Source organism: Aulonocara stuartgranti (genome assembly GCF_965226115.1).
Source record: "Aulonocara stuartgranti genome assembly, chromosome: 1".
In the NCBI taxonomy this organism is placed as follows: domain Eukaryota; kingdom Metazoa; phylum Chordata; class Actinopteri; order Cichliformes; family Cichlidae; genus Aulonocara; species Aulonocara stuartgranti.
The window spans coordinates 32,163,230-32,190,186 of record NC_138939.1 but is presented as its reverse complement, the minus strand read 5'-3'; the positions used below and the strand labels follow the sequence as shown (position 1 = coordinate 32,190,186).

At 40.4% G+C, this 26,957-nt stretch overlaps 1 protein-coding gene across 4 annotated transcripts in view; it reads right to left on the bottom strand.

Moving 5' to 3' along the window:
- Positions 1-26,957, bottom strand: part of kcnq1.1 (potassium voltage-gated channel, KQT-like subfamily, member 1.1) — a 52,918-nt gene that overhangs the window by 21,030 nt on the left and 4,931 nt on the right. The window contains exons 1-7 of one of the 4 annotated variants that reach the window (XM_082535470.1): positions 15,655-16,928; positions 13,570-13,725; positions 12,919-13,143; positions 9,464-9,590; positions 8,823-8,901; positions 8,263-8,359; positions 2,936-3,076 (exon numbers count right to left, since the gene is read on the bottom strand). In XM_082535470.1, the coding sequence (XP_082391596.1) occupies positions 2,936-3,076; positions 8,263-8,359; positions 8,823-8,901; positions 9,464-9,590; positions 12,919-13,143; positions 13,570-13,695 (795 nt within the window). In that variant the 5' untranslated portion in view covers positions 13,696-13,725; positions 15,655-16,928. Of the gene's footprint in view, positions 1-2,935; positions 3,077-8,262; positions 8,360-8,822; positions 8,902-9,463; positions 9,591-12,918; positions 13,144-13,569; positions 13,726-13,818; positions 14,435-14,674; positions 15,555-15,654; positions 16,929-24,015; positions 24,107-26,957 lie in introns of those variants that run through there. The other 3 variants (XM_082535471.1, XM_082535472.1, XM_082535469.1) reach the window with 3 other exon arrangements.

Here is a 26,957-nt window from a genome sequence, read left to right as displayed (position 1 = left end):
CAAGGGGCTTCACACAACTCCTACTGTAACATCAGTAGTACAGATAAAACAGTCTATATTTGACCTTTCACTTGGTAAAAAGCAGCTTACAACAAGTCATGGTTTTCTGCAAAATCTTATTTGTGCCGGGATAGAAATGTCAAATCTCAGAATTCAGAAGACAATCATAATTGAATTGTTTCGGATCATTTCACTTTGACAGTTATTTCTAAGGATAATTTCACTAACATTTTACACGGGTTTCTGTTCTAGTTAAAGGGCGCTGGGCAGTTGCCCAGGACCCCAGGACACCTCAGGTAAGGACAAAATATTTTGTAATTAATTTTAAACATCTAAAGCACACCTTACTTTGAACAAATACTGGTCACTGTGCTCTCAACACCAGCTAGACAGACTGTTGAAAGGCTCTCTACTGGGGCCTGACTCTTGCTGATATAACCTGCCGGCTGCTGCTTTTGCAACCGTGCAGATTATTTGCTCACACGGCTTTGTGTATCAGACATGAGTAAACACGTTCTTTACGTTCTATGCAAACATTACAATTTCATCCTCATTGGGAAAAATCATAATCCGGACAGATAATACTACATGCCCAGATATGTCCTACAGCAGGCCTTTTATGTATCTTTCAGTGACATTGTGGAGTCGAACAAATGTTCTAAAGTGCTGCTGTATTTTAGCTAATTCACAGTTTTATGAGTGTCTATCTAAGTCTTTGGCAGATCTTCTTGTATTTGGGAAATATTATGACATTATATATAATATATATTACATTATAAGGAATACTTTATGTCCTTAATCCTATTCAGTTGTAAAACAGCTAAACTGCATCACTAAATTTGACATAGGGTTGAATATTGAACTGTACGGCATATAATGGGGCAAAGTGAACCATAAAGCAAAGCAGTGACATTCTCATATTAATGACTTCTGTTATAGTTTCTCAGTATAGAACTCATAGAGATAATGTTAGAATCATATAGGGATGTGAACACTCTGGTTATGTTTTATACCACAATCCCAAACATGATTAAAACTGGGATAACTCATAACACAGATCAGCGAAAAGATACTTATTCACAGGTGAATCTGGTAGGTCTCCCCCCCCCCCACACACACACATGCACACACAGAGCTGGCTTGAATCAGGTCACAAGCACACTGAGTGTTTGCTTAGGGCTCCATGGACAGCAGAGGGCCCCCAAGAGCGCTTGAAATATTCCATAACATAGCTTCTCCAGTTTTTCTCCAAAAAGAAAGAAAGAAAGAAAAATGTCAGCAAATAACCTTAACATTAAGTTGATGTGCTTGCTTGTAGTGCAAATCCCTCTAGCCTGTCTGTCTTACTAACATAGCTGGACAGAGCATCTCTTGGTATGTCTGTGTGTTGCTTGTTAACCATTTCCATGGCTGGGTTCTTTGTCTTTGTGGCTGACTAAAGTGACAAGGCTTAGAAACTGCAATTCACACTTCACATGTGTTCATATGTGACCATATGGCTTCGTATGCACATTCGTGAAATGAAACATATGCTTTACAGCAGCAGCCTCTGCAAGGGCCAGTCCAGAAAATACAATGTAGGAGTATGATTGCACTCCACAAAAGCACCCTGAACTCGACAGTGATCATGTAAAAAAGGAAACTCTTTGCAAAGCCAGTGACTGACAACTACAATTGATTCAGTATTAGAATATAAATTCTCCTTAGCTGTGCATATGAAATGATAACAAAAACAACAAAACAAAAAGTCATTCGTGCAGCATTTCATTCTCATGTGTCATCTTGAGATTGTAAAGAATATACTGTGTGAAAAAAATCGTGTTTGTTTATCTCATACTTTTCTGTATAAGTATACTCAATTGTAGATGAACAGATTGAGCAAATTGTTTGCACTGTGCTGACAGGTGGGACTGTGTGGCAATCTCACACAGCGTGCATGGCTTATGGGTAAATTAGGAGGGCCCCCTTAGCAGAATTTTCCTCAGAGCCCCAGGCAAACTCTGCTCATGTTTCTGTCATTTTAGAGAACATTTCAATAACTTACTTTCATTTTCTGGAGACTTTCTTCAACCATCATAACTGCTTGCCAAATCCCAAGACTCAACAAAGAGACTATTATAATTTTCCTTTTTTTGTGTGTCATACACTATATTGCCAAAAGTATTCACTCACCCATCTAAATTATTGAATCTAGGTGTTCCAATCACTTGCACGGCCACAGGTGTATAAAATCAAGCAGCAAGACATACAGACTTCTTTTACAAACATTTGTGAGCGAGTGGGTCGCACTCAGGAGCTCAGTGATTTTCAGGATGGTACTGTAATAGTCATAGTCATGAAAATTCCTTGCTACTACAGTCAACAACAACAGCAACTGAGCCACAAAGTGGTAGGCCACGTAAAATCACAGAGCGAGGTCAGTGAACGTGCATAGTGCATAGAGGTCACCAACTTTCTGCAGGCAGTTACTACAGACCTTCTAAACTTCATGTGGACTTCGTTTAGCTCAAGAACGGAGCGTAGAGGGAGCTTCATGGAATGGGTTTCCATGGCTGAGCAGCTGCATCCATGCCTTAGTCTGAGCCTTAGCTTCTAAGTGTCGGATGCAGCGATGTAAAGCACACCACCACTGGAACCTAGAGCAGTGCAGATGTGTTCTCTGGAGTGATGAGTCTGTGCACTTGGCTCAAGTAGGTTTTGTTTTTTAAGAGTTGGGCTCAGCCCCTTAGCTCCAACTGTTAACAAATTTGTGGGAACGGGATGGCCCCTTCCTGTTTCAACATGACTGCTCGCCAGTCTCTCTCTCTCTCCATATATATGCTTTCACAGTTCATTTTTTCAATTGACATTATCATTTCCCTTTTTGTCCCAGGAGTCCCAAAAATGTGTGTACAATGATTTATGGCCATACACTATAAGTAATACAAATGCTTACCACTCCCCACCACAGGGCATCAGCATAGTTCCCAAAACCAGTGGTGCCACTGCTGTCAACAGCATCTTTCTCTGCCAGGTAGACAAAGTACGACGAGAAGATCAGGCTCAAAAAGCCAATGTATAAGGTTGTGATCAGCTCCTGAAATACACATGCACAAAGACATTACATATTTCAAACTCGGACATGTGACCATGTTAGAGAAAATATTAAGTAATATGAGGTGTGAATTTATGTATACTTTCTGGCAAAATGCATCAGCTAGCTTACCAGTCAGCTGCCTGTAGCTCGATGTGGCTGTGTTTGCTAATAACATGACATATGGATGTGAATATTCATGTAAGAGTGCTGGGTAAATATGATGATTAAATTTTTCCATTGGAGCATTTTGCTGCCTGTGCGGGCTTATGTCATTCAATAACCAAAAGTGAATGCAAAGCTGTTCTTAATCATGCAACCTGTCATTTTGCCGCTAATTTTCGGCACCAGTTCTTTCAATCGAACATCTATTGGATGGGATCTTATTTGAAAACTGCCATCTGAAATTTGATTATGACGCTCTATCTCAACCAAAACTGTGCGACTCTATTCAGAATAAGTGGTTTTTTTTGTTTTTTTTTGATCAAGTGAAAAGCCATTAAAATGCTCATGGTATTCTTGGCCGGAGCAAACACTAAAATGTCTTGAGTTTTAAAGGGGCCATAAGTGCTAATGAGTTTAAACTGAAAGTAAATTCAGTAATAATCAGTAATCACCGCAGGGGTGTTGATTGAATTCAGATGTGCGGTAAATCATCATAAATTACTTTGAAACCCAGACGTCTGATGTCTTCCAGTGTATTTATCATATATATAAAGCATCGTGTTGCAGATTCAATAAGCAACTGTCTACACTTTGCTCAGGAGGTCTACTTGGGTTTGGGGCTCTCATCCTGTCTGAGTGTAATTAGACTACTGCTTTGTGAAAAAGCTCTCTAAGTGCACTCACCTACTACGTGATTTTAAACTGGGTTTAACTACTCAAAGTGCCAGAGCGCTACCTGATAAGTGAAAATTTTATTCGTGTCTCAGCCCAAAACTGTCACTCTGAGATTGCGACACAGAGAAGCAGCAGCAGATGTAAGCATCCTAGCCTTACATTGCTCTAAACAAACGGTGCTTACAATCTCCCAGTAGTCCACATTTGCACCTGCATTTCCTCATTTCATCACACATTGTTTTTGGGAATGTTTCTGGGCATCAGACCTTTGCTAGTGAACACCTGACAGAGCCTCTATAACACCTTCAAGTCATCCGTACTGCTAGCAACTTGATTCTTGGAAATAACAGCTTTTAACGCATTCAGGTACATTTTCCTTGAGCTGCTACCTGAGGTTTAGTAGATGTGTTGCTGTCACTGTGACCTGGCAAACACATTCACGAGATGTGTGCCTCCCATCTGCCAGTATCAGCCAGGAGCAACTGTGCAAATTGTGTTTAGAGCCACAGGCACTAGAATGCCACTGTGTGTGTATGTAAATGCCGTTATAACACAAGGATTGGATACTGATTGGAGTGAATGAAACTCCATTGACTTTAAAAACTCCAGCTGTTAACACAGAGGGGGCTGCACTTTCATGCGTTTATGCGAGAGTCTAGCGGAGCAAAATATTCCTGCTCTGTATAACACCAAGAAACTCACAAAGGAACATATATTATATACAATACACCAGAGACCAGCTGGTTGATGGCAACTTGAACCCTACTGCACTGGCTGTTGTGAGAGTACACAATGTATTTCCCTCACGGCTGTTGGAGTTGTGTAGAGCCTTAGCAGAAGATATGAGAACTATACCAACAGTGGCTGCAGTGCGAGGTGAAACAAAAATAAAGCATGGATGTGATGAGTGTGGTTCTCATGGAACAGCTCCCTCTATGTTACACATGATGACTTCTGATGCCTGCAATCAGGACTGAATTTAGCCAGGCCTCTCCTAGAGTCAGTCTCACACTCATCCTCTCCTTTCAGAGTCTATTTAGGAACAGCCCAGCCAGTGTGTGAGTGGAATTGGGCAGTGAAACCCTTAAATGGTCTACATCAGTGAAGGCTTGTCACTCTCAGCTAGCAGGGTTTGGAAAATTGAGAAAACCTGAAATAAGTCCCACATGGTTTTGCGTGCTGTAGGTGTATTCTATGCAAATTTGGGGGGTGGGGGAGTTACAAGATGATTAAAAGGATTAAGAAAGACAAAGAAAGCCACGATTTATAGTTAGGTCCACAGTGACACATTTTTTTGTAGTTTTCCCTCTGAACACCATCACACTGGACTTTAAATCAAACAATCAAGATGGGATTCAAGTGCAGTCTTTCAGCTTTAGTTCAGGGGGCATAACAAAACATTTGCATTAACTGTTTAGAAATTACTGTCATTTTTATACACAGTTTTCTATTTTCAGGGCTCAAAACTAATTGGTCAAATGAACATGGGTAATTTTAAATCTCGTGATTGTTTTCAGTACACGGATGAAAATCCTTTGAATGACGGCTTGAAGTCTAAAACCCATGAACATCACTAAATGCTGTTTCCTCCCTTGAGATGCCCTGTCGGGCCTTTACTGCAGCAGTCTTCAGTTCCTATTTGTTTGTGGATCTCTCTGCTTTCAGTTTTGCCTTCAGTAAGTGAAAAGCATGCTGTGTTCGGTCGAGATCAGGTGACTCACCTGTCAGTTGAATTTCTTTGTCTTGAGAAAGTTTTGCAGCTTTCTTTGGGTTGTTGTCTATTTGTAGTCTCACATGCCATACAATCAATTTGCAGGATTTAGCTGAGTAGAGAACATTTGCAAGCGCTTCTTTCACCAGTTACATCATTGATAAACACTGACTTGGTTCCACTGACAGCCACACATGCCTGTGCAATATTACCTTCACCCATGTTTGACAGATGATGTGATATCTTTCAGATTTGTAATAAGCTTCTGAGCTGTTCACTTATTTCTCAATTTGTTTCTCTTGCCATCATTCTGATACCAGTTAATCTTAGTTTCATCTGTCCAAGGATTTATTTTTCCCCAGATCTTGTCAATTTCCTTTAGAAGTCTAATTTGACTTTCCTTTTTTGGATTGCAACCAGCGGTTTGCACTTTGTTAGAAACTTTTGATATAAAAATGTGCAGTCATGAAGGCATTTTGGCCAGATGTTGTGAAGGTGGAAAGAATACTGTGATCGTCTACTTTAGTCGTCTTCCGTTGTCGTCCTGGCACTTTGTTATTGCTGAGCTGGCCGATGCATTCATTCTTTTAAAGAATGCACCACTTTTGATCCTTGGATCTCTGAATGTTCCTTTTTTATTACTCCTGCACAAAGTAAACATTATTCTAATCACTCTAGCTGCTGGAGAAACTGTGGGGCCCAAGAAATAAAACACTTCCTTGTTTTGGTCTTGCCCATTGATCAACACTTTTTGGGTATCGATTCATTCTGAGTTACAGATTATTTTTAGTATGCAACTTCCTTTTAATTGGGATGAACTTTTGTTTGGATATTTATACTCAGTGAATGTAGATAAAATGTCCAAGCTGTTGTATGGTATTCTGAGTCTGGCTGCCCGTAAGACTATTACCAAGAAATGGCTTAGTGTGAAAATTCCATCACTAAATGACTGGTATGAGATTGTTTATGGGATGTTTAAAATGGAAAGAATTACCTTCATTAATAGACTCCAATATGACATATTTAGTGATATTTGGGATAAATGGAAACATTACATTTTGTCAAGGAGACCCGATTTTGTTTGAATCTCTGTAATTATGTATGCCATATTTTTGAACTGTTATGTGTATATATGTATATGTCAGTATGTATGTGTATAGGCAAATACATATGTATGTAGGTATGTGTATGTACGTGTGTGTGTGGTTATTTATATATATATATATTTATATACACACTAGATGGTTCACCCGTTTGTTTATTTTTGATTATTTGTTTATTTTGGTTTATTTGTGTTCATATAGGTTGTTTATTAAAAAATAAAATAGCAAAAGCCTCCAAAAAAAAAAAAAAAAAAAAATAGGATCTCTGAATGTTCCAGTGGACAGCTGATTTCATCACTTGAAATCAAGTCCAGATCTTTCATCTGCATAATTTGCCATAGAATAATCAGGAAAATATCCTGACTTGACCATGAAACTGCTTGTCTGTTAGGAACTGTTTAGAAATATATATAATTCTGTATACTTGACTTTAATTGCTAGAAGGTTAATGCAACACTTTTGTTAAACCCTTGAAATAAACCAAAAACAATAACATCTTGATTGCATACATTTGAAAACAAACAAACAAACTATCCCATTGTCTCAGTCCCCCTAAGTAACTGTAGATGGACTGCATAAACTATGTTCATTATCTCTGTTAACCTTTTCTTGCTTTGTAAGAAATGTTACTTCCTCAAAATTAGTCAGATGCAGCACAACACTCTTGGGTTGAAGTTTTCACTGCAGATGGTATATTTGTGTGTATATTTGTTTTTATTCAATAGTAATTTAGCTGAGCTAACCATGAGAAGGTGAATATGACCTTTTAAAACAATCGGTTAATTAGGAGCACAGCATGCAACACAAAGGAGGTTTCTAAGGAAACAGAACTTAGCAGATTAACAAGAACTCATCCCCTAGCCATATCAGCTGTGATAGATACTGCAATCTCCTTCAATAACAAGTACATTCCAAACTTCACCATTTTTTTTTTTTTACCTTCAAGCTAAAGTGCTTTCTACAGCCAGTCAGAAATCAGATTTGAAAATGCCCCAATATGTCCCTGTGCTGACATTCATAGCAGAGGTCAGTGGCTGATGATAACCAGCTTCAGCTGCAAGCAAAATCAGCCAAGGCCAATACAAGAAAGCATGGTAGGTGGTACTGGATGAGTAACATCCTTGATCCCCTGCTCATCACTCTCTCTTTTTATACTGACACTAAGGACAACTACTGTGACCACTGGGGCTAATCATGTCCACCTCTGTGTCTCAGCTGAATGATACCCTAGAGAAAGACATGGCCCTCTCCAGCAGATGAGCCTATATCCCAAAAACCCAAGCTATTACGCAGTGGCGCTTTTGTTGTGGTTCTCGGCTGAATACTCATTTAACTGTATGAGGTATTCCCATGTGAGGACCTTCTCTTTATACCGCATAGAAAGGAAAAATAAAACATGAAGAGGACAGACTATCCTTGGCATAATCCCCTGACAGAAAGCTGGCAGATAACTAATAATGCTCCGAAGCTCTGGTGGTGGTAATAGTTCTGGACGTAAAATCTAATTTGAAGCCTTTAAAGGAGTGATTGTGTACCTGCCGATGGATGAAGACAACTGAGCCCAGGAGACGCCACGTTCCTCCCTGTCGGTCAACGTGGAGCATACGCAGGATTTGCAGAAAGCGAATCCCTCTGGTCAATTAAAAAAAGGAAAAGGAAAAGAGAAAGTGTTTATATGCAGATATTATTCTGCACAGCAATTGAATGTTAATATTCATGTACACACAATAAGGCTAGAAATATTTGGATACCTAAAGCATGTGTGCATCTTTATCACATATATCATAAATGGTCTCCATTCCTATGTAAAGACTTTCGACGTTTACAAATGTTAGAGCAAACTCGTCTAATTTTCTCCCTTGCAGAGCAGTGAGCAATAGGCCTGGCTTGCAGTTCAGCGATTAATCCCAGAGGTGTAGTGCGTTCTTACAGTCATGGCTACAAACTTTCACCCCAAACTGATGAAATCATTCATTATGGATCTGGCTTTGTGCAGGGGCACATAGTTATGTTATCAAGGCCAGAGGTACAGAAAGCATCTTCATACTTATGGCCACAAAGTTTCTGCTTGTACATACTAGACACAGTCTCTTACCTTACAGCAGAGGTTGCAAAGACCTGGCCTTTGGAGCCCACTGACAGCACAATTATCGAAGCAACAACTACAATCAGATCTGCATTAATAGAGAATGAGGGGTCTTAAGCCTACATATGCCATAACCAATAACGTATATAATGTGAATAATTTTACACTCATGATTATGATGTTAATACAACAAGAAATGAAGAAGTGTTGTTCTCCATATGGGGGTGGGGTGGGACGGTGGGGGTCAAAGAAGAAAGTACAGAAAGTGTTATTTTAGGAAATTATCATCAGTTTTCATTTCAGAATGATTCTATTAATCAATTTAGCTTAGACGGGTTACAAACATTATTAATACTAATTTTCGTTGCAACATATTAAAAAAAAACACCTGGAGGCATCAAATTTAAGAATAACAAGCTGAAGGTGGAAGAAATATTGCAGTGACAGTTTTAATTTCATGCTGAATTTGTCTTAAATATCTCATTTTGGGATAAAGCTCAGGGTATATTACAGATATTGTTTAAATTTTGTGCGTGGGTGGGGAGTGATACGTCTGTCAGCATGCATGTGTAAAGATATGTGTGTGTGTGTGTGTGTGTGTGTGTGTGTGTGTGTGTGTGTGTGTGTGCACACGGGGGTTGTGTTGCTACCTATAACAGATATTGGCTTCCTGGCAAAGCGTAGTCGGCCCCAGATGCCAACATATTTACTGCGGCAGCCTGCTGACCAAAGGCGGACAAAATATTCCACACCGAAGAACACCACAAGGACAATCTCCTGTCAGACAAATGAGGGAGAGGGAGGGAGGCAGAAAAAAACAAACATCAGATGCTGCTGCAGGATGTTCGGTCCAAAAACGGCTGAACAGCTGCTTTGACTAAAACAATGTTTGTGTTACAAATAATATGGATAAAATTTTATTAATGACCAAGATAAACCTGATAACACTTCCAATTTGTCAAATATTCATTTTCATTCTGTGCATACTCCATTTGCTACTTCCTATTTGTATCACATCATTGATTTGAGTCAGCTGTTAAAATAATTTAATGTACCCGATAAAATAAGGTATGTGTGCTTTCTGACAGGTGGTTCAATAATCTTTATCTCTATTTAGTTGATTTTGAAACTGGATTTTGATTATTTTACGCATCCAAGTTATTAAATCTTGAAGAATATATATGTGAGCAATGTTACATAAAGTCTTTCTATCTCTGGAGAGAGTCGTATAAGATCTGATATATTTCAGAGTGACTTGAGTACTTGAGTCAGCATCAGCTGGGATTTGATGAAAATCTGGAGGTGTACAGTGAGAAAAAAAGTAGGTTATAAGACCTCTGTAGCCCACCCATTACTGCTGATTGTGGCAGCTTGAAGCTACATTAGCTGCTCACATGCAAATGTTACCCAAGGATTAAGGTGGTTTTAAAGAGGAAGGCAAACTATCCATTTTGATATTTTTCTTTTAATAGAACAAAAACTTAAACATTCTAGAAAAGATACTTGATTTTATCTGAAGTTCCACTCATTTTTCTGTACAGTGAAGCTACAGCCAGCAGCTTGTTAGCCTAGCTTAGTTGTCTACAATGACAGTGTAGAGGAGAGAAAACTCATAGCAGCTGGTAGCCCAGTGACAGTTTCTTAGGTTATACTGACTAATTAGCCAATGTGAAAGTTTCGTGAATATAATTTGCAGCTTGCCCCAAATAATTAAATCCAAGCATTGACACAGTTTCAGAGCTAGAAAAATAGCCAATGTGAAAATGCCTTAAAGTCATACTGTATCTGAACACTAACTGAAAACAGCTTTCTGACCGCACTACTGTATACACTTTCCTGTTGAGCTGATGTTCTCAGTCAGTGATTATGGGTGTTACAGAATAACAGATTCAGTCTGTTTTGTAACTCTCAGTCATACTATGTTTTAAAATGGTGATTAGCTATAGTATGACACTGGCTCACTGGCTAAGGAATTTTCAGTTAGAAGTCCTATCCCACAGTCAGACCTGCGCCTCTTGTCACATTGTGTCAGAAAAATGTTTACTATTGCGTTCTCTTAAGCTAAGTTCCCTCTTTGTGATAATAGCAAAGCAGTTATAGTTTAATAACCCATTTAAAATGTATTATGGCTTAAAGTTATGCTTGTTTAGTGTCCTAGTACCTTTATGTGATAGGTAAGTCCAAATTTCTTTAAGATCTTTGAGTATTAGCCTGTCAATGCACCTTGCTAACCAAATTAGCAGCCAGTGCTACTCTTAGCCACATTTCCTTGTCAAATGTGGTTCACCCAGTTTAAAAAAATCAAGATGCTAAAACGGAAGTTGCAAACTTAAAGGCTTCAAAATGGTGGCGCAAAAAGCAGTGGGGCGTATAACAATGGTAACTTTTTACCATCTATTGTAGGAACTAATCTGGTCTAAAGCTAGCAAAGCCTAAAAGCAGCCTATCAACATATTTAAGATATACTTATCATTAAAAGCTACATTGCTTGTGTAACCCAGCGGTTCTCGGACTATGTGGACGGGACTGATGGGGCAACAATAAACTCCACGTCTCAGGATAGCAGCTGTCTGACAGTAAATCACTAACCTTTCCTTAGTTTTTTTTTTCCTTTTCTTTTTTTTTGGATGAGCAAATTGTGTTTTAAGGGCGAAATCTCAGAGCTTTTGGAGCTGTTTTCATTATTTGAGCTAAAAATGTAAACCTTGTAAAATGAAAATTGGATTATTAATATGCTAAAGTGTGTTCCTGGAAGCTAATATGTAAAATGTTAAAGTATTTAATTTTGCAGCAAGGATTTCTACATCAAAAGCTCTGGTGTGAATCGTGGAGCTTGAGTTAAAAGTTTTCTTTACCTCGGGTACTGCAGAGCAATTTTTTTTAGTGTTTGTGTCTTGTGTCTGCACGTGACAACAGTGTTATAGACAGCTGATAGATGCACTGAAAAAAATAATCAGTGGGATAAACGTAAAAAAATTATTGTAATCGGTTGCACGAAATTAAGCTATGTTTGGTTAACCTTAGTTTTTTATGTTATACCTGCACACATTTTTCTGGTAACATGAACATGACTTTTTTATGTTGTTGTTATGTTTTTCATTCCGGTCAAATATTTATACAGTAGAAACCACTTGTTTATCAGACATGAACTTTTTGTGTTAATTGTACTGGACTACTATATGTTATATTGACAAGATTATTTTATGGTAAGCTTATTTTATTTTATAACAAATTTCTAATATATAATATATAATCTAATATATAATTGAGTGTTCAATAAATAAAACTAAATTAAGGCTGATCTTACTGTATGTACTGTACACTTTGTCTTCAATCAAAGAAATAAGCAAAACATTTTTGAACAATGACCTGTATTTTTGAAAATACTACACAGTTGTAACAACGGACTTTCAATTCAGGCTTCCAAAATATACATGAGTCATATTTGTACAATGCATCTCTTGAAAAACATTCCACAACATTCCTCAAAGTTATCTTCTGTAAGTTGAATTCAACATTGTGGGGCCTTATGACATCGCGCTTATGTAAAAAATAGTTTTTTAAATGTAAGAGCCATAAGGTAATATGGCAACAGGGGTGTAATTATTAAAATGACACAAAGAAGAGACTTAAAATAACATTATAACCCACAGGCACACAACCAAGAGACCTAAACTGATTAGTATTGGCTTGCTTCTATCACTAAACATCACAATCACTAATACTAGACGATGCAATCTGTTTGTAGTGGTGCACCTTGGGAAAAAAATTGCAAACTGGTGAAATTGGTGCAAGGCACCATTTCCATTGAGAAAAATGGACATTCAAAGTTTTAATTCTTTTTTAAAAGAGCCATGGCTTGAAAAGTGAAAACTGCAGTAATAAAGGCCCCGAGTTGAAAAGTGCCAGAAAAATAAGTTTCACTATGTACTGCAACTTTACTAGTGCTGGCTTAAAAGAAAGGATGGTACATATTCGAAGAGGTAAACATGTTGTTCCCACATCATAACTGGAAAACTGTTCAATCGTACAGTCTGGTCCTGAAAACCTGGGCCTTCTTTGAAAGGCTGTTCCTTTTGAGCTCCATAACCAGTTTCTATAATACCTCGAAGGTATACTTTTCCAGTGGGTAGGTGAGGTTCAAAGTGTACATTAGTCCAAACAGCATTGCAGCTGCTAGGGTATAGTTATCCAAATCCTGCCAGACTCTCTGGCCTTCAAGGACTATCCGGATGTCCTCAGGGCTGCTATTGACATCTCTTGACTTTATGATGTAAATTCCCATGGTTGTTTCCTTATTAGATCGTTGGATAATGGCTTCATCTGTGGCCTAGAAAATGCAGAATTCCAAAATTTAATTAAACAGAACACTGGTCAAAGAACATTATACCAAATCTTATTTTAATCTGTGTCACTATTCCAAAAAATGTTAACATTAACACATTAGGTGAACAAAAATGGATTCATTACAGCATGTGATTTGAGTCCTCAGAATGCTCAAAAAGGTAATGCATTTCTGAAGTGAAATCTCCATGCAAAGAAGCAGAATACTGTCAGAGCATAGAGAGGTGTTCAACTATGAACTCCACACATCGTTCTAATGCAGGTAAAAGAAGAAAAAAAAAAAACGCACCCATGGTAAATTGTGAAAATCCCAGGTGATTTTCAACATACTCCTGGCATAGAGTGACAAGCAGCATTTTGTTAAAATTATTATTTTCCCTAAAGTGTATACACAAATTAATTTTTTTCTTACCTGGGCCGTGGGCTCCAGAATGTTCTGAAGTCTTCTTCCTATTTGTCCTCCTCGCCTTTTGAAGACCTTTATTAGTTTGTCAGATAGCACATCTATCTGCGAGAGTAATCTGGACTGCAGTGGCATGGTGGTAATGCGCTTAAACTCTGCATTTATCTAAAAAGAGAAGTTGTCACATAAAAATGCAGTCAAAATCTCAAATCTCACAAGGTTACATCCACACAAAGTTGTTATTTTTTGTCATATTACTATTTATTAGCTATGGGTCCCATGTTGCTGAGCAGTTCCATAGTTGCCCTTACTTCCATACCACCCAAAGCCTGTTTGCAACCACAGCAGTTGCCTCCTTCTGGCCATTTTGCAGTTCTGCCAAATGACCCAGAAACTACATCTATTATTGTCATATACACATCAAGGTCTTTCATTAATACTTAGTTAAATTAGTTAATTTGACTTCTCCAGAAAATTTACCTTACAGAATGTGAGATAACATATGCAAATCTTCACTAGTAAATAAAATAATGTTATTAAAACCTTAACTGTAACACCTCTACGTAACAGCGCTAGAGAATTGTTCTGAAGCAACACCAATCTGCCCTTCAGCAGGGATAAGCACCATATATCGATACAGAAAAAATAAATTTAACATATTTCTATCGTCATTATTTTTATCTCTTTAAGCCCTCCTCTCAGTTTCTCTATAAATCAGTTAAAACAATTTGTTGGGTTTTTGTGTGTCTTTAACATGTTATCAGTACATTACATTCACTGCCCCAGAACATGAAATAAAGCCCCACGTCATGCACTTCCTCTCCTAATGAGTACTGCATAGGTGTCATGCCCTAAATAAACCGACTTTAGTGAAGACCCCCCCCCCCAACACAGCCCACCCCATGGCAAACTAGCTTATTTAACTGTTTAACTAAAACATTTTAGGTACAACCAGTTAACTAAATGGACACGAGTTTGTTAGTCTGTATTCACTGAGAAAAAACAAGCGAATGTGACTGGGCACACACTGAAAAAAAGCTAATGCACATAATATTGTCCCGCAGCTTAAGCTAGCATTATCGTTAGTTAACTTAAGGAATGACTTGTTTTTTACATTATGTTGCTCAACAGCAATTCATGAGAAAAACTTCCCCATCTAATGGATGTTCTCTTCGTTTCCTCTCAAACATGTAGTTTTCAGTTTACCGCGACAAAGTAAAGCTCAGCACCAAACGTAAACTAAGCGAAGACAAAAAATGGCGGACCGCCACAGTGAATTTTCCCTCGCAGAACACACCCTGGGGGGTGGAGTTTCAACAGAAAACATAACTATTTTCTGTTATTTTGATATGACTGGTTTTAAAAGACTGAACATCCTTCTAAAACAAGTGAAAGGCGTGAGACTTAATTATGTTTAGACCAAAAAGATAAATGATTTATGTTGGATATATTTACTGTATTTTTACTAATTTAACAACGTCATCATTGCATTAGTCGCTTTATGCTATAGCATTACGCTTACATTAGCTTGAAGCTCAAGGTCGTCATTTTATTTACTTTCTTTTTCTGGGCTTACAAACAGGACACACAACATTTAGATAACCGTTACACTGAATCTTGGGTCTGTGTTGAGTCTTCCAGCTGCTGACTACAGAAGCTAGATTGACCTTTCAGCATGTTTATAGCGGCTGTGGCTATGTGCTGGTAATGTTACCGTGTGTGAGCAGTCACATTGGCAGCAGACATGTTTCAACAAACTAGTCATATCCCAGCCCTACATTAGCTTGTTTAATGGTTAAGACACTGCAGGTACCACCACTTACTACAGACACCGATGCAAGTTTGTAATAGTCTGTTAATTTAGACTGAAAGAATATACAAACAATATTAACTCACATTATATATGTTAATTACTAATTTGCTTATCGCATAATTTCGGTTACCATTAGCTAACTGGAGCCTAACATTAGCCTTTCATGGTTTTCGATAAACAGCCCACATACCTGTAAAATAACAACACCCCAGTAAACGTCCACATATATAAAGGGTCTACACTCTTTCTCACTGGTGTGTTAGCTTTAAAATCTTATTTACCTTCAAGTGTAAAACTCCAGATGGTAGTAGATTTTCCAAAGCGAGAGACAAAAATGGCGGACAGTGCAGCCGATTTTTCCTTTCCAGGGGGCGGAGCTTGAGGATAAAACACGACTAACTTGTTTCTTTTCAACATGATTTGTTCTAAAAGAATGAATATTCTTAAAGAATATGTGAAAATTAAAAGACAAAAATATGTTTAGATGTGAAATTTAAATTAGTCATGCTGGATATATGAAGTAATTCTATGCAAATTCAACAACCACCCTATTGCATTTTTTTCAGTGTGCACAGAATACTGACAGTGGTTTTACTCTATTTCACTGACAGGTGACAACATGCCATCAGTCACAGAGTAGATAAGACGTGAGCTAAGACGATGTGGTTTTCGGAATTTAGAGAGAAAAATGATTTTGCAAACAATTATTAGTTAAGATTAGGAATTTATCGTTTTTTGTTTACAAGACCTTAAGGATGCGTCCTTTGGTCAGAAATCAAACCTAAACACAGCTGTCTGTTTTTTATTTAGAAGAAAACAATGCAGCACATTTTGACAAGGAAGCTATTTACAGAAGGGAAAATGGGGAAATGGGGGGGGTGAACAAGCGAAAAAAAGGTGGCAAAGATCAATCCTCATTCTCATCCAGCTTCTCGTGCCTAGCCCCGCTGCTACGCTAGATCTCACTCCTCTCAAATCCCTCACCCCTACAAACCCACCCAACTCTGCTTCTTCCATCCTTTTTGTCTTATTATGAGAACCACAAGGGGGGGTGACAACAAATCGAAAACACCTCCTGAAATCATTGTCTCCACGCTGAGGGTCCTTCCCTGAAGTCCTCAATGCAAGATTTCTTTTGACCGAGACAAATCACTGATTCTCATTCCTGCCTCGTTCCCTTATGTTAGACTCTCACTATATCAATCAATCAATCAATCAATCAATCAATCAATCAATCAATCAATCTTTATTTATAAAGCACTTTTCATACAGAAAAAATGTAGCACAAAGTGCTTTACATAGTTAAAAGCAGCCCACCCCACCCTCCAACTCACTCCCCACACTCTCAATACACATATATCCCCCCACCCCCACCCACACACACATACACACACGCGCACACTTAAAGAGTAAAAATTGGGCTGGGCTCGCATGAGCCAAGTGAGGAAACATTATAACAGAGAGCCGTCTGCACCGGGAGCCGGTCACAGACCGCAGCCTCCGGGCTGGGCACACAGCAGGAGGGAGGCCAAGGAGCCCCCCAACCAGGCTGAGATCCCACCCTTTGGTGTCCACCCCCCCCCCCCCCCCAAAATCTATTTAATAGTAATCTACACTGAAGGATGAGTTACTGGTCTCCATTAGTGAAATTCCAGGTCAGCCAGCTTAGATTGCCTGAATTCCTTTGCACTTTGACACACTCAAAAACAATGCAGCTATACTTTAAATAGGTCACGGTGCTCTGGATCCAAAAAGAAATAAACAAATTCTTTTGAGAATGTGAATCATTTGGGCAAACCGCCAAGCATCTGGCCAAAAACACTACTACACAGTGCCAGCCAAAGCTCCATCTCCAACTAAAGAACAGAGAGGTTTCTGTTAACCTTGAGCATACAGGAAGAAAGAAACAAGACAAAGGAGAGGCTTCAGTGGTGGGGGAGGAAAGAATGAAAGAGTAGCAGGGTCAGAGCAAATCTCTAAACTAGAAAGCACAAAGTACAAAACAGTCCCTCGGGGATGCAGGATGGAAGAGATGAATGTTTGAGATTTTAGCAGCAAATATTAATTATTCATTATCTGTGTAGAAGAGAAGAATAAGAAGATTAAATATCTCCAGAGGGTGAACCTAAGGCAGAAAAACAGGTTGCAATAAAATGCATGTATATTTGATGATACCATAGTATTTATTAATAAAAGACTTTCAGACTTTTTTGGTTTCTTTTTTAAATTACAAGTCTGACTTTTAAACAGAAGAACACACAGCAGCCCTGTATATGAAGCAGAAAATAAACCTGTAGGATTTGAGATGTGCCGACTCATGACCCACCATGACTATTTTATCCCATTATCCTCAGGCCAAGGTGAACTTGTCACATGTGGCACGCTCCAGTCCTCCTCAAAATCCTTTTTATCCTTTCTTTAGGTTTTCTTTTATCCAAGCTTGAGTGACTCACTCATCACCCAGACAGCTCCTCTGTGCTCAGCTGCTGGTGTCTCAGGGTTAAGTTGATCTCATTTACTATTGATTTTAGAGGAGGCGCTTTTGCCCTCTTAGGCCAGCGGGACACACTGAAATTGTTTGTAGAAAAGTCACTTATATAGTATGAGCAAAACTGTCCCTAAAATGTTTTTTGTTGTTGTTTTTTTTGTAATGCAGCGGTCAGGGCCATCAATAAATGAAATAGATTGTTTTTTTTTTTAAACAGCACACACTGACATTTGGGGTTTCAAAACAAAAAAATGGTCAAAATGAAACATCTGTTTACTCTGACTGTCACGGTGTACAAGGTGGACTCACGCACTGGACTCCAGGGATTGATGCACACAAGAGAATTTATTAATGAGCAATGTCCAATGAGTGTATATACAAAAGGTGTGAGGCAGTGCTATCTACAAAAGGTGAGAGGGGCAGGGCTCCGGGGGAAATCCAGGTGAATACTCTTGTCTCTCTCCAAACATGAATCCACTCGGACACTCGTCACTCAGGGGACACCAGGGAAAACACTCCAGAGGGTCTGCACACAAAGAAATGCTCGTTAGATCCCAAACACACAACTACATGGAAAAACACTTGCTAGATGCTCGACTTTCACTGACGCGATTCTCACAACGATCCAGCGAAGAACAGCCGTTGCTTCCTGGCTTAAATGCCATCCACACTGATGAGGCACAGGTGTTTCCTCCTCCGAGGGGGTGAACCCATAACGAGTTCCGCCCTGGGGGGGAGAGAATCAGCGACCAGCTGAACCTCCAGGCCGTGACAGTACCCCCCTCCCCCCCAACGGGAGCCTCCCCGCGACCCCCAGGCTTCTCAGGATGAGCGTCATGGAACGCCCGCACCATGTTCCTGTCCAGAAGGGCCGCACGTGGGATCCAAGACCGCTCCTCCATTCCGTAGCCCTCCCAATCCACAAGGTACTGCAAACCACGCCCCCTGCGCTTGACATCTATGATGCGCGAGATGGTGAAGGCCAGATGGCCATCGATGACCCGGGCGGGCCTGGAAGGAGGGCACAGGGGGCTGGAAAGACAGGGCTTCACTTGAGAGACGTGAAAAACATTGTGGATCCGCATGTTTCAGGGCAGCTTAAGATGGACCGACACCGGGTTCACCAGAGAGTCAATCACAAAGGGACCAATAAAGATAGGAGACAGTTTCTTAGACTCAGCTCTAAGCGGAATGAATCTGGTCGACAGCCAAACCTTTTGTCTGGGTGCATAAACTGGTGCCGGGGTCCCATGGCGGTCCGCCAGGCACTTGTTCTGCTAAGCCGTGCGGAGAAGGGCAGCCCGTGTGGTCCTCCAAGCGCGCCAACACCTTTGGATGTGCTGCTGGACAGAAGGTACGAAATGCTCACCCTCTACAGCGGCAAACAGAGGTGGTGGAAACCCAGAGACGCCTCAAAAGGGGACACTCTGGTGGCCGAGGAGGTGAGGCTATTGTGGGCGTACTCAATCCAAAGGAGCTGCTTGCTCCAGGTGGTCTGATGGGTGGAGGCCACGCATCGGAGGGCCGCCTCAAGCTCCTGATTGGCTCGCTCTGTTTGACCCTTAGTCTGCGGGTGAAAGCCAGAGGAAAGACTGACCTGAGCTCCCAGGGAGGAACAGAACTCCTTCCACACACGAGACGTGAATTGCGGACCCCTGTCTGAGATTATATCCACCGGAATTCCATGGAGACGGAAGACGTGGTTCATCAGGAGCTGGGCGGTTTCCAGGGCCGTGGGAAGCTTGGGAAGGGCAACAAAGTGAGCTGCTTTAGAAAAACGATCAATGATAGAATGACAGAGTTACCTGACGAAGGTGGCAATCCCGTGACGAAATCGACAGCGATGTGGGACCAGGGGCGGCTTGGCGTAGGCAGGGGCTGAAGGAGACCAGAGGTTGGCTGATTAACATCTCTCCAGGCTTCTTGAAGGGCACAAAGAGTAGTCCAGGAGGACCAGTTCCTGGGTCTGGTTCTGTTCGTTGGGCCCCCCTAATGGCTGGTTCAACCTCCTACGTCAGGGCCCCAATGACACACGAGGGGGGAATGATGGGAGAGTCTCGAGCAGTCTCCTCAGAGGCAGTGAATTGACGAGAGAGAGCGTCGGGTTTGGTGTTGCGGGAACCTGGCCTGTAGGTTATAGTAAACTGAAATCTTGTGAAATGCTTAATGCCTGGTGGGCATTAAGCCGCTTCGCTGAACGGATATATTCCAAATTTTTATGGTCTGTCCAAACTACAAACGGCTGGGCAGCGCCCTCCAGCCAGGGACGCCATTCCTCTAGAGCGAGCTTAATGGCTAACAGTTCCCTGTCCCCAACGTCATAATTTTGTTCAGTAGATGAGAGACGGCGAGAGTAGAAGGCACAGGGATGGAGCTTACCCTTCTGTTGCTGGGATAGAATGGCCCCCACCCCTGTGTCCGAGGCATCCACCTCCACGACAAACTGCAGGCCGAGGTCAGGTTGAACCAGGATGGGTGTGGAGGAGAAACGAGCCTTCAGGAGGCTGAAATCCCTTTGTGCTGACTCCTTCCAGCAGAAGGGAACCTTGGGAGATGTGAGACGAGTTAGTGGGAGAGCAAGCTTACTGTAGTCACGGATGAATCGTCTGTAGAAATGAGCAAAACCCAGGAAACTTTGGATTTGCTTGCGGTTTGTCGGGACGGGCCAATTATTGACAGCTTGGACCTTAGCTGGGTCGGGCCTGAGATTACCCTGTTCAATGATGTAGCCCAGGAATGAAACGGTGGTCACATGAAATTCACACTTCTCACCTTTCATGAAGAGACAGTTCTTGAGAAGACGTTGCAAAACCAGCCGGACGTTCATGTTCAGAGACGGAGCGTGAAAAGATGAGAATGTCGTCAAGTTAGATGAACACAAAGTGGTTAAGGACGTCTCGGAGCACGTCGTTGACAAAAGCCTGGAACACAGCTGGGGCATTGGTTAGACCAAACGGCATAACGAGGTACTCAAAATGGCCCAAGTGTGTGTTACAAGCCATCTTCCATTCATCCCCCTCTTGTATCCTAACCAGATGGTACGCGTTACGCAGATCCAGCTTTGTAAAAACTGTGGCCCCTTGGAGCAGTTCATAGGGTGATATCAGTAGTGGTAGTGGGTATTTGTTTTTGGTGGTGATATTGTTGAGGCCTCGATAATCTATGCACAGCCGTAAGCTCTTGTCCTTCTTAGCAACAAAAAAGAACCCCGCCACAACAGGGGATGATGACGGGCGAATCAGACCTGCGGCGAGCGACTCGTTAATGTACTTTTCCATGCTGTTCCGTTCAGGCTGTGAAAGACTGTATAATCGGCTGGTAGGAAATGGGGCGTCTGGGAGAAGATCAATTCCGCAGTCGTACGGCCGGTGAGGGGAATGAGAACGTGCTCTATCTTTACAAAAAACCTGCTTAAGATCGTGATAGACTGAGGGCACAGATGAGAGATCGGGTGACTCTGATGGTGGGGGGTTACTCTGAGGGTTCGCGGGTGGAGTTGCGGCTTTTAGACAAGACATATGACATTCCTCTCCCCACCCTAGAATGCTTTACTTCCTCCAATCCAGGACTGGGTTGTGTTGACATAACCAGGGGAACCCTAAGACTAGTGGTGACTAGCCTTAAACACAAATAACTGCAACATCTCAGAATGATTACCAGAGAGGGTTAATGATATTGGCTCAGTAATACGGGTGATATCCGGGAGACGCTGCCCACTGAGGGCGGTAACTTGGAGTGAGTGTGGCAGTGGTTTAGTGTTTAGTTTTAATTCTTGAGCGAGGGACTCATCAATGAAATTCTGCTCTGCACCTGAATCAATTAGTGCGTGGAGTGGGTGAGAAACAGAACGAACCGTTAGTTTAGCCGCAAGCATCAAGCGAGGAGGAGATTGTGAACAGGAAACTTCGCCCACCCGTACTCTCCCCTCTACTGGCGGGCGCGGTCTTTTGGCTGGTCAGGACAGTAAACGGCCATATGGCCCTTACGGCCGCAGTAGAAGCATTCACCAGCTCTCCAACGCCGTTGTCGCTCTTCCGGCGTTAATCTGGAGCGTCCTATTTGCATGGGTTGCTCACTCTCGTCTTCATAATTCCTGTTCCGTTTTCCCATTCCACTTGCCATACCTCCGCCGGAGGCCAAGGGTGTGAACCCATAATGAGTTCCGCCCTGGCGAGAGAGAGAGAGAGAGAGAGAGAGAGAGAGAGAGAGAGAGAGAGAGAGAAAGAGAACTAGAGGGAGAGCGAAACAGCTGATCAGCGACCAGCTGAACCGTGACACTGACATTTAGACAGTGCTTTATCCACGTATCACATCGCACAGACAAAATCAAAATATACATCGTAACTCGGTCACTGTTAATTGCACCATCATCATTTTTAAAAACTGATTTAAAGACAGCTGTTTAGCAAAGAACAGAAGCCTTCTGCATCCCAATTGGGCTTGTTTGTGTTACGTAGGCCAACACAAAGAGACAAAACAAAGGTGCCGAGCAGATGATAGAAGTCATATAAAAGATCGGATGAGGAGACTCAAAAGGGAGGACAGGCTGTGAGAAAAAGAGGTGAATCTTGCTTTTGATTTGTATTCTTTTAAACCTCGGTCACACTTCTTCCGTCTTTCAGAAACAAGTGGGTCACAGACTGCTGATCAGGATAATTAAAAATACACAAAACCAGTTTAGATTCAGCATTTCTTGGCAAACGCACCCTGCATATCTTTACAGCCTAACAAGTAAGTCTACAACCTTAAAAAATATATCCATACATTTTTTTAGAACTGTCTTCTTTTCCTTATCTTGTACTCGCACATTGCTACCTTTCGTGGATCACTGCAACCATCAAGCATGAAGATCCCGATACTGTCAGTAATTGCTTGAAAGTGTTGTTGTGACGTGTATTTGGTAGTTTGTCTGGTCATACGGCACAGCAGATTTGACACGAGGACCTTGGAAACTGTCAGTGAATTCAATACAGCAAACAATATATTCATAAAATAATTGCAAACCTGTTTCGTAGCCCCCTGCTTATGAGCCCCATGACTCATTTCTGTTGTCAAATAAAATGTGAATTGTGGCCGTGACTGTACCTGTGGATGTGTGTGGTTATTATAGCACAACATGAGGTACGGTAGCAGGACCTCCTGTTCCACAGTGACTCCTTTTTTATTCCTTGTATGCCTACTTGAAGCTTACAGCAGACCATCAGGAACAAAATCAGATTGTTTTTATGTCATAAACTTTGGTACCTCTAGAGAGAGTAGTCCCTCTAGTACTCGCTGGGTCACTGAGCATCTAGCAAACACCTTCTTTATGATTATGTGCAAACAGATCTTTTTTTGGAATCCATAGTATTAATTCTTTCTTCCCCCGTGGTATCTTCAGTCACTGTGTCCTGGTTGGTTTGATTATGTATTAAAAGGTGGTAACTGAGCCTTCAGCACTTCAGAGGAGATTACAGCATGAGAATGCTGCATTATTTATAGGCCTCACTCTAAGCTAAGGTCATGGAATGGCCATGGTTAGATGAAATAAACATTAACTGATAAAAGGGAAAAGAACAGCAAACAACTAATCACCTGCAGAATACAGTATCTGACTCAGTCTGTCTCTATTGTCATAATCACAATGGCTACTAAAGGACCTTTTTTGCTTTTACATAAACAGACACAATATAAAAAAATGTCACGTAATTATGAAAATTTCTTGTCAGTATCACTAAAATTTTATATAATGACAAGGTATATTTAAAGATGTTAATGTCTACACAGTCTACACAGAGATACTTTAACTCATCTACTTGGTAACATTCCTATCCTTGCCTATGGGCATAAGCTGTGAGCTATGACCAAAAAAATAATATCTGAGATACAAGAATCGGATGTCTTGACCATTGCTTGGAGATAGGGTGAGACGCTTGGTCATTTTGGAGGAGCTCAGAGTAAAGCCACTGTTTGTCTAAACAGTTGAGGCAGTTCCAGCATCGGACAGGGGTACCTTCTGGATGAAATATTAAAGCTATTGTAAAATTTGTTGTCCACGCTATGTAAAGCTCTATACACAAGAAAAAACCCAAATAACAACAAACCAGGCACAAACCAATGTTCTTTAAGAAAATCTCAGTTGTTCCTTTTCTTAATTTTAAAATTGAACACTCACCACCCAGAAGAGTGTTGTATGCGCCAGGGCCTGGTACTGCTGAATGGTAGAGAGAACACTGAGGATCAAACAGGCCAAAACTATCAGAAATCTGCAGAGAATGAAAGAGAACATACATTAATCTTGATTAAAAGGTTTTATGAAGTTTTACAATACAGTTCATACATAGCACCATAATTTTTTATAACATCCAATTGCATACTACTAGCCAAATGGATATTCACTATCAATCAGTTTTATTTTCCCTAAGTCAAAAGTTTGCATAAATTGTCAGTCAAGACATGTAACTGCAAAATCCTCACTCCATTTTTCAATACCTCACCTCATATTTATGTCAGCAGTTCACACTTTGATTTAAGCTGCAAAAATTCAGTCAGCTTTGGTGTCTGCTTTGGGTTTAAGCTTCTGAACAACCTTACAAAAAAAAAGAAGGTTCCAGACAGCATGGCATTATGTTGTATTTTTACCATGAAAAGTATTTGATTGAATCTGAGAAAACATTCAAGGACAGCCCTCTGGAGGAAATAGTAGGAACCTTTTGAACTCAACCATATGAATGCAAAGCACATGATAAACTTGTCAAATAATAGGAACACTGGTTTGCACACAACCCACAAGCAGTATCAACAAACATGAAATTGCTCTTTAACATTCTCCTTATCCCTCTCAAGGTCACAAGCATTTCAAATGCAGAAACAATGAGATGTCTGAAACTCCTCATACTACTTGAGTAATATATATTGTTGATATAAAGCTTTAAACTGCTGTGACACTAAACCAAAAACCTACTACCCATGTGACCTTGAGATTAAATTCTAACAATGTTTTTGTTATTTGAAAGAAAAGAGCAGACTTTATTTAAAAAGTCTACACAGTACCTTGTAACATAACATCAATTTTATTGATTTTTTCCCTCTGCTGTTCATAAAAGTCAAAGGGAAAGGTTTTGTTTAATTTGACGACATTAAAGGAAGGTGGAAAAGCAGGACTAACTGTAATATAAGTGATAAACCATTTTCAAACCCATAACCTTCTCACATGTGCTTCAGTCCAACAAGACAGACGTTCGTGTTTTAAATTTTTATCATTGCAGTACTGCAGTAACCTCAGCTTACAGAGCTCAAGTAATGCTAGTGTTAAGCATTGCAATTCTTTAGCCAATAATTCAACAGCTGCTCATCACATATGATCTACTTTTAAATCACAGGGTGCATTGCTGAGAACCAGAGTTAAACACAGTTTCTAGTCATATCTCTGATCCCATATGACACCACAGTTAAGATAGTATTTTACTGTCCTCTTTCACTTCATTATGATGTCACCAGTGATGCCACGGCCGTGTTACCGAGCAGTGTACTCGCACTTTGGCAGCTTAACAGAACTGTCATGCGATACTTCGCCGAAAAGTTGCCAGGAGGGCCAAGGTTAAAATGATTGGCTTTTCATTTCCGTTACCTTGGGAATGGAATGTTGCTGATAAAGGGCAAAACTTCTGAATGGATTCTTGTTTCAATGTCAGTGTTTTTGCCTGCCGTCAGACAGAAGAAAACTTTGACGACTAACTCAGACACAAATGTATTGCTGTGTCTCTGCAAACATACATGGGAAAAACAGAGTTTGTACAATTCTAACAAGCCTGGAAGTCAACAGAGTTATGATTACCTTTAATCTTAAACACAGCCTGAACTCTCTTAAGCAAGTTTTTTTTGCAATTTCTTAGTGTTCAGGAATACCTCTCCAGGCTTCTTGAAGGACATTCAAAGCTATTCTTTGGACGTTGGGTGCCTTTTGTTCCATTCTCTCTCAAGACAACCCAACACTGCTTCAAGTATTGTTTAGCTCTGGGCTCTGAGGAAGCCTATCCATGACTGATAGTGTTCATCCCTCCTTAAGCCCTATTGCCACTGATTTTCAGTCCAGTTTTCGTGTACCTCAGCCTTTTCTCCCTGTTTTCTTTCTTTAAGAATAGCTTCTTGACAGCTGCTTTTCCAATGAGACTATTTCTGATGAGGCTTCAGTAAACAGTAGCTGGATCAAATGAAGGGCCAGATACATCTCTCAGGTCTTGTGTCAGGTCATTGCTAGATTTTTTTTTTCTCAATTTTTCCAAGTACACGACTTTCTTATAATGTTCATCTGTTGCAGATGGTTTCTTTGAGGGCTGCCTCTTCTTTTGTCCTCCACTTGTCCAGTTTCCTTTGATTTTTTGAAGGACACTCTGTACACAATGCTGAGATGTGCCAAGATTTTGGCCAATAGCTCTTTGGGAATCACCCTGTTGGTACAAAAATGCTATTTTATGCCTGTCAAACTGTGCTGTTCTTGGCATTTTATTTATTTATTTATTTATTTTAGATTCAAGGAAAGAATTATATGTGCTTTTGTGACAGGCTGCAAGTAAGAGAGTGCCTAAAGATACATTTTAAAATGGGCTGTCTGCTAACGTGTGTGTAAACTCAAAACTGCTTGATCCAGTGAGTTAGGTTATACCTGAATGAATCATAGGTCAGTGTTAAGTGGCTCACTGATCAAAAAACCCCAATAAAACAAAAAAGCTTTGCACATATCTTTAACATATCTACATTGTACACATGTTAAAGAACACCAGATTATGTGTGATTTTTGTTTCTTTTGGGAAAAGCAGATTTACAAGTGGATATGTGTATGTTACTTAACCAAACAGCTACAGAATTATAGTGAATAATTACCCGTTTTTCACACGGAAAGCAACATGAATACAAACAACATCACTTAAAAAATTTACTTTTTATATAACTAAACAGGTGAAATAAAAATCTTTCAAAGATAAAAAGAAAAAGTTTAATTTAATTATTTATTTAAGGCAAACTGCAAATGTAGTAAGTGTTTCTTTCTTTCGGAGGAGGGCTAAGAGTAATGCTGTTTGAAGTTACCACTTGGATGAAAGTGACATATGAGCTACC